The sequence below is a fragment of the Haemaphysalis longicornis genome, unplaced genomic scaffold (genome assembly GCF_048455015.1).
Source record: "Haemaphysalis longicornis isolate Haplotype H1 unplaced genomic scaffold, Haemaphysalis longicornis Haplotype H1 scaffold_1, whole genome shotgun sequence".
Taxonomy (NCBI): Eukaryota; Metazoa; Arthropoda; class Arachnida; order Ixodida; family Ixodidae; genus Haemaphysalis; species Haemaphysalis longicornis.
Window position 1 is genome coordinate 241,112,144 of NW_027526203.1, and position 8,457 is coordinate 241,120,600.

Here is an 8,457-nt window from a genome sequence, read left to right on the forward strand (position 1 = left end):
CTTCCTATTCTCGTAGCGTACACAAACCGCTCGAGAAACGACGGCCGAGACTCTGTCTCGCAGCAAGATCCGTCTAGTTGCCCGGTACGGCGCTGCACCCTAAACCTCCGACGCGATCTTAACCTCGAATAGGGGGCTCACAAATCCCAACCTAGCTTTAACGGTCGAGACTCCTTGTCCCGCCGGGAACTGCCAGCTCAGCGCTCAGACAAGAACGATTTCCAACGGCCAAGTTCGGCCTTATAAAACCTCGAGATCACCCTCTCTCGGGAACGCCCCTGTAGCGTTCGTACACGCGTATGGGAGTGCCCAAATTCACGTAGACAGCTGTCACTCAGCACGCCACGGAATATTCAATGAGGCGCCGCCATCTTCGGGTCAACGGCACGCTCGCAGACGAGCAGGGGCGGGCGACCCCGCGGGGTGAAAGCGAAAGACGGCGACAGTGCCCTGCGCCGGCGGGTTAACAATGGTTTCTTACAGGGCGCGCGCTTCGACGCCGGTAGTCCCACCACCTCCGCGCGTCGAGCAGACGTTCCTGGAATCCGGCGGCGCTGTCTGCTCTCTCAATGGGGGATTAACCCTGTGGTGTGCGGTGGGCCAGACGATCCGTCTCCCGTGCGCGCCGTGACGAATTAGCGACGGCTGCAACGTAGAGTCCACCGTGCTACGTCGCTAGACAGAGCGGCGGGTTCTCATGCGCAGCCCGGGCGCCTGGCCGCTAATCTCATAAGTGGACCTTACAACTCCCCTCTTTAAGAGGGTTACTGGACCTCTTGGTTCAGTCAATCCGAAACGAATTTAAAAGGGCCACTCGTTTCATCTCTCCTTCCGCAATAACAGCGGAACAAGCAAACAAACAAAAACACGTGGAAGGAGCTAGGTATAACCACAAATGAGCCCCCTCCCATTTCTGCAGCTGATCCGAACTCTCTCTCGCCTAAACTACAAATACAACCTATTCACTAGCCATTCAACAGGGACGGAATACTCTAGCAAACCGGAAACACACACACAAAAAAAAATGCTAAAAACACTAAGTGCGAGTAAAAAGAAATTGGGTCGTGTCTCCGGAGCGCGTAAACGGCCCGAACAACGAGACAACTCAACCTATAACACTGATGCGCGCTATAACTGCAAACACGCACAATCATTCTGGCACTTCGACAACAAGAACAAAAGGAATAAGGTCTGGCAAAGAACGCGGGCAATTTTGCAGTCAACAAAAATAAAACGTTAAGACAGTTTGCATTGCCACTATGCGCACGCGCGCAAATGTCCTTGACGGCGTAGCCTGATAACGTTCCTTCCAGAATGTTCGGCTGTGCTTTCGCTCACTTGCGGTGCACAGAAAGTTCAGTTCGGTGCGCGGATCGATCGCGTACTTCCGGATCGTACTTCCGCGTACTTCCGCGGATCGATCGCGTACGCGTGCATTCGCGTACCGTATTTACCCGATTCTAACGCGCACTTTTTTCCGACAATATAGGCCGAAAAATCGCATGCGCGTTAGAATCGGATACAAAACCGAAACTGCCGAAACAGCGGAAATTTCGTCTCACCCATCGCCATCGCCATCTCAACATGGCGCCAAAGCTTTTAGAGAGAGAGAGAGAGAGAACAACTTTATTAAGCTTCCTGCAGTAACCCCTACCCCACCCTCTTCGGATGGAGTCTTGGGTCGACGAGGCCGGACGTCTTCTTAGCGGCGAGAGTCGCTCCCGGTGGTCTTCGGCGTACTCGGGTTCCCCCTTTCTGCCTCCGGCCCGTCCGGTCGCTGCCTCTCGACCGCCGCTAGAATCTGCTGGACGGCCTTGCGTTGCACGCCGTAGTCGTTGGATCTCTTCGCCTCCTCTATGTGGGGCGGGAGAACGTCGGTGCCATTGTTCGCGCTTATGCAGTCTTTTAGGATGTGGGCCAGCGTGGCCCGCTCCTTCCCGCACAGTCTACACACATCAGTCACGTAAACCTCCGGCCACAGGTGCTTGGCTAGCACTGGGGTAATCACTGAGTTTGTCTGCAGTTGACGGAGCACAACCGCCTCTTCCCTAGTCAGTCCGGGGTGAGGCAGGGCCATCGTTCGTCTTCCTAGTCTATACCATGAGATCACCTCGCTGTAACTGGTCATGGTGTCCTTGTCGGGGCGATCCACTTCGTCGGCGACCGCCGTTCCCGTGGCACGGCCGGCTAATCCTCGCGCCACGGCGTTGGCCGTCTCGTTGTGGTTGGCGAGCCCCAGCGAGCTCGCCACCCCTTCGCCCGCATGTGCGGGGAACCACTTAATTACCACACCGTCGTTGTCGCTGTTGGTTTCGGCCTTGCGTAGAATACGCGCGGCCGCACAGCTCACCCGGTTCTTCGCAAAATTGCGCACTGCCGTTCGCGAATCACACAGCACCGTCTTTGTTCTTGGGTCCGCGATGGCGAGTGCCACCGCCACTTCCTCGGCTTGGTTCGGCGACTTGGTCTTCACACTTGCCGCAAGCCTGGTCTCGCCGGTCTTGGCTTCGACCACGCTGACGCTGAAGACGCCGTTGATGTTTTTGTAGCTGGCCGCGTCCACGAATACCGCCCCTTCGTCGTTTGAGTGAAGTGCTATCAGCGCTTTAGCCCGTGCTTGTCTTCTTTCCTTGTTGAACGTTGGGTTCATGTTCCGTGGGATCGGGCTTACGACGATGCGTTTGCTCGTCTCCCGCGGTTCTGCTCCCCCGTCTGCAGATCTTCTCTGACGCTGACGCCTAGTTGTCGTAGTATTTCTCTGCCGGTCTTGGTTTCCGATAGTCTTGTGAACTGCGCCGTCTGCTGGGCTTCCGCTATTTCCTCCAGGCTGTTGTGGAGTCCGAGGGCTTCGAGCTTCTGCGTGCTCGTGCCTCCTAGGAGCCCCAACGCCGACTTGTATGCCTTGCGCAGCATCGCGTCGACTTTCTTCCGCTCGCACTGCCGCCAATTGTGAAAGGCGGCGACGTATGCGACGTGGCTGACCACGAAGGATTGAACGAGTCTTACGAGTCGTTCCTCTTTCATCCCACCTCTTCTGCTCGACACTCTTCTTATGAGTCGCATCGCCGCGCCGGTCTTGGCGTCGAGTTTGGAGACCGTCTCTCCGTTGACCCTGCTGCGTTCGATGAGCATTCCTAGGACTCTGATCCTGCTTACTTGGGGAATGGTGAGTCCCCCCTGTGTTCTTACTGTTATATTGTCGCCGTCTCTGGTGGGCTGCTTGTTGCGCCTCGCTCCCTTGGGCGGGATCACTAGGAGTTCCGACTTTGCGGGGGAGCATACCAGTCCCGAGCCCCTCAGCTGGTCTTCTACTGCTTCCAGTGCTTCTTGTAGTTTGCTCTCGATGTGGCCGTCGCTTCCGCCGGTGACCCATAGCGTTACGTCGTCGGCGTAGACTGTATGTCGTACCCCTTCGACGCTCTGCAGTCGGTTGGCGACCCCGATCATTACTAGGTTAAAGAGCAGCGGTGAGATTACCGCTCCCTGCGGCGTTCCCTCGCTGCCTAGTGTCTTCTCTGGTAGTTGTAGGTCTCCCGCGCAGATTCGGGTTGTGCGGTCGGTAAGGAAGTCTCTGATGTAGTTGTACGATTTTTTTCCCAGATTCGGGCGCGATACCTGGGCAAGGATCGCCGAGTGCCGAACTTTATCGAAGGCACTCTGCAGGTCCAAGCCCAGTATTGCTCTGTTGTCGTTGGTGTTGATGTCGTAGTCTACGATCTCTCTCTTGAGCTGTAGCATAGCGTCTTGGGTCCCTAGCTTACTCCGAAACCCGATGAGCGAGTCCGGGTATAGTTCTGCTTCTTCGAGGTAGTGTTGCCACCTGTTCATGAGTACGTGTTCTAGCAGTTTGCCTACACACGACGTCAGCGATATCGGTCTTAGGTTCTCGACGCCGGGTGGTTTGCCTGGCTTCGGTATTAGAATCGTTTTGGCTTCCTTCCATCGGCGCGGTAGCTTTCCGGCCCTCCAACATTTGTTGAAGTACTCCGTCAGTGCCGCGACCGTTGCGTCGTTGAGGTTTCGTAGTGCCTTGTTGCTTACTCGGTCGGGTCCCGCCGCCGATCTTCTATTGAGGTCTTGCATGACGTTTCGTACCTCCCATTCTTCAATGTCCCGGTCTATTTCGGCGTTTTCCGTTCCCTGATATTCTGGGTGTTTTTCTTTCGGGGAAACCGGGAGGTATTTGGCGTCGAGTTTTCTCTTCACCTCGTCCTCCCCGTCCTTCGCGATCGCCTTGTGGATGATTTTGCCGAGTTTATGCTGCTGTTCGCCCTTGGTTTGGGTTTCGTCCAAGAGGTGTCGGAGCAGTCTCCACGTTCTACCCATGTGGAGTTGTCCGTCCGCCTCCATGCATGTCTGTTCCCACTGTTGTTTGCCGAGCTCCCTGCTGTGTTTTTCTATCTCTCTGTTAATTTCGGCGATCTTTTTTCTGAGCTTTCTGTTCGTACGTTGTTGGTTCCATTTTCTTTTTAAGGCTTCCTTTGCTTCGATGAGGTGGGCCAGTCGGCTATCCATCGTGTGTACGTTTCCGTCTGTCTCTATCTCAATCGTTGCTTCCTCGGTTGCTTCCACGATCGCTTTTGCCCACGTGTCTATGTCCTCTATTTTCTCGTGCTGAGTTGGGAGGTGGCGGCGAAACTCTTCCCAGTTCGTGTATTTGTGTTTTTTTTTCTCTTGGCTTGTGTCGTTTCCGAGTGGGACTCGTATCTCTATGATCATGTGGTCGCTGCCGAGATCGATCTTGGTGTTCTTCCATGTCGCGTCCCCTCTGCCTTCGATGCTTACGAACGTCAGGTCCGGGGTGGTGTCTCTGGCGACCGATGTGCCCGTTCTCGTTGGGGTCTCAGGGTTCGTGATCAGTATTAACCCTGCGTCCGTCGCGTCTTGCATTAAGTCTCTTCCTTTTTCGGTGGTCTTGTCGTAGCCCCAATCGTAGTGTGGTGCATTAAAGTCGCCCCCGATTACTACCGTTCCTTTTTTTATCGTTCTTAGCGCTTTCTGCATGAGCGTGCGAAACTTCTGTTTCCTGTGCCTCGGACTGCTGTACACATTTACGGCGAGTGTGCTTGTCTTCGTCCTCCTCCCAATGATCACCTCCACCGCGCAGCTGTCGGTCCAGTTGCCGGTGTTCAGCTCGTGCTCGACGAAGACGATGCCCTTACGGACGAACGTGCACACCCCGCCGATAGGCCTGTGTGCTCCCGTCTTGTTTTCGCTCAGTGTCTTTGCAGCTTTGGCGTGTGCTCTGTACCCTGGTAGTTTTGGTGTTTCTATGCAGTGCGTTTCTTGAAGCATGAAGATGTCTGGTTTCCTGTCTATCCCTTCTAGGTGTTGTATTATCGTTGCCCTTTTACTTTGGTAACCATTACAGTTCCATTGCCAGATTAGGAGGTCCCTGTCCGGCTTCTGGTCTTTTACTGTCTTTCGGTCTGGCTTGGTCCTTGTACTTGGTGTTGTTGGGTCCATAATTGTTGCAATTTAGTGTTGATCTGGGTCTCCACGTTTTGCATGAACGCTTGCGTTTGGGATTCCATGCTCTGCATGAATGTTTGCAATTGGGTTTGCATCTGCCTCATTCCGCTCTGCAGATCCTGCAGCGTTTTCTCCATCTTGCTAAACTTATCCTTCGTCGTTTTTGCTAGCTGTTCGCGCTCCCTGTCCATGCGGTCGAGACGTGCCATGAGTCTTCTTTCCTTGGTGTTTTCGATGATCCTTTTCTTGTTGCTGGGTTCCGTGGGGTGTTCGGCGTCGCTCTCGATGTTGCTCTTCGTGGCTTCTTCTTCGGTGACGGCTGTTTCCTCCTTCCTCATCGGTGCTGGTATCTCTGGGGCGGCTTGCTCCTGTTTTTGCGTTTGGGTCTGAGCCATCGGTTGGATGTTGGACCTCAGTGCCTCAATTAGCTTGTCGATCTTATCGTCTATCATTTTGAGCATCCGTTCGCTGCTTTCCCTGATCATGTCGTAGACTTCCTTTCTCGTGGGCTTTTCTTCGCTTCGTTGTTGTTGTTGTTTGCCCCTAGGCACTTCCTCTGCTTTGGCTCCCTTCACTGCGCCCGACCACGTCAGCTTTCCTTCGCGCTGCGGCGGTGGCGGGGGCTCCTGTCGGCTAGCATTTCTTCCACAGCTGGTACTGCGCCGTCTACTCTCGCTTCTCTCCTTGCTTGCCTGCAGGTGCGGGAAGTCTGACGTCTTTGGTGGCTTTGTCTTCTGCAGCTGTTGTTGTTCTAACCCTGTCCTTCGCTCCCATCGCCGCTTCGTAACTACGAAGGACACCTTGAACTTGTTTTTGCACACCCTGTCTCCCGTCGGGTGCGCACCCCCGCATAATTTGCATCGGGGCTTACACACTCCTTCGTGTTCCGCGTTAGGGTTAGCTATTCCACAAGCGAAACATACTCTAGCCTCCGGGGTCGGGCAAACATCAATTCGATGTCCAACTTTGCCGCAGCATCGGCATACTTCGTGGTGTTTTCTGTAGAGTCCGCATTTTATCAACGCCGCTCTATATTTCACGTATCTGGGTACCCTATGTCCTTCGAAGAGGACGATGACTGCCGTAGAGTTTCCGATTCTGTGCGCTTCAAGCGCTAGCGGATTGTACTTCGTCACAATTGCTTCGTTAATGTCCTCTGGTGTTTCGTCGATCGCAATGCCTCTAATTACTCCTTTGACCGTCCCTTCGGGCGCGGTTCGGTATGCATAGACTTCGTACTCCATGTTTCCGAATTCTATGGTCTTGACTCTGGCGTACACTTCGGCTCTTTCTTCGCTTGGGGTGCTAACTACTAGAATGTTCTGCGCCGCGTTGACGCACACCGTATCTTCCCCTTCGTGTTCCCTCACCGTACCTGCGGCCGCCATGATCGCGCCCGTGACAACCGAGGTCTCGATCTTGGCCATGTTTAGGCCTCCCCTCGGTCTAATTACAATCTTGTGGTCTTCCCTGGGTATCGTTGCCGGCATACGGGCAGCTCTCTTAATAGAGAGTTATAGCAGATCGGAAAAACGGTTCCGGTACGGTAACGTCTACCGTCTGGACGCCACCGCGCATGCGCAGAACCCTACCGTATACCGGAGCGACTCGGCCGCGCGGTACCGAGACATACCGTGTCCGTCGTTCGGAAGCGGGCGGCCGCTTTGGAAGAGTTTAGGATACGTACGATTGGCTCACGCCTAGTCGAACGGATTGTAAATATGAGATCGTTTAATAAAATGAGGTTGCAACAAGTGAAATCCGCGCGATTCTGACAGCTCAAGCAGCAAGCGAAACACGGTCCCGGCCCAACTGCCGTTGCTTGTGTCGTCGAACGACGCATGTCCGATAGCTTCTTTTAGGTTAAATAAAGGCGATATGGCTACTTAACTAGTATTAACAGCAACATGTGGCCCGTCTACAAATCGGCGAGTGAGCAACAGGCGGTATCAGTGCGAGGGACTCTCAAATACAACGAAAAACTAGAAACAGAAACAGTACTGATGATGATGATGATGATGATGATGATATTGCGGTTGTACCCTTTGCAGCGGGCGGGTGAGAGGTCTCGACCCTAACCAAAAAAAAAAAAAAAAGTTCAACACTACGCACGCACTCTATATACAAGAACTCAGGACCCGTGAAGGCCCAGTGGCCGAAGAACCCGAACCCACCGTCCTAGTCCCACGCCAAACTATGACCCATACTACTGTGTGCCAAGGGTCGCGGGGGTCGCCCTCTTCCACATTTCAAGGCGGCACTTTGTCCGCGCCACAGCGCGCATGTCCACCGAGCCACCCTCCTCAAACCCAAGAGCAACATGCAGAGGAGTGTTGCCATCGCTCCCCACGCCCTTGCGGTCTGGTCCAAGCTGATCACACTGGAGGACCACATGTTCCATCGTTTCCTCCTCATGCACACACGCACGACACAGGACATCCTCCACCGAATCGTCCAGCCTCTTCTGTCGAACTCGCGTACGAAGTGCCCCCGCTCGAGCCTCAAAAAGGAGCGTGCTGCCCAGGCTTGACCTACTGAGCTTTAAGGTCCCTAAAATTACTAAGGTAGCGCCATCTTTAGATCTCGCCGCCTTTCGCCCTCGCCCGCGCTCCTCTCTTACTTCGTTTTTTGCCATTTTCTTTTTCGCCGGCGAACGCCGCGCGCCATTGGCCAAGGGAAAAGTCACGTGGTTTTGTTTTTTTTTGCTCCGCCGCCGCGTCGCCTCGCCGATGCCTCGCCGGCTGGGACATTGCGCAACGCCGCCGCTGCGACGCCATTGCTGGCTTCCGAGCCACCGTCGCCACCGTGCTTCAGTACCGGAATTAGCTGCTCGCTTCGAAAAAATGTCGCACCGGTGTCGTTTTAGGTTGCTTCTCGGTGTCGATGTGTTGTGCCTTAGGCAGCGCGAATATCGTCAGGCAGGGCACAAGACTTCGTTATTCCGTCCGGGAAACGCGACGCAGAAAGGAGAAAAGTTTGGTTGCA

The 8,457-nt window shown here is 54.4% G+C and overlaps 1 protein-coding gene across 1 annotated transcript; it reads right to left on the reverse strand.

The window, feature by feature from the left end:
* Positions 1-1,616: 1,616 nt before the first annotated feature.
* On the reverse strand, positions 1,617-4,679 carry LOC144168851 (uncharacterized). Its single transcript, XM_077697842.1, is given in 2 exon segments — positions 1,617-2,700; positions 2,703-4,679. Coding segments are annotated over 2 exon segments (2,811 nt in total). The 5' UTR covers positions 4,516-4,679; the 3' UTR covers positions 1,617-1,702.
* Positions 4,680-8,457: the final 3,778 nt, after the last annotated feature.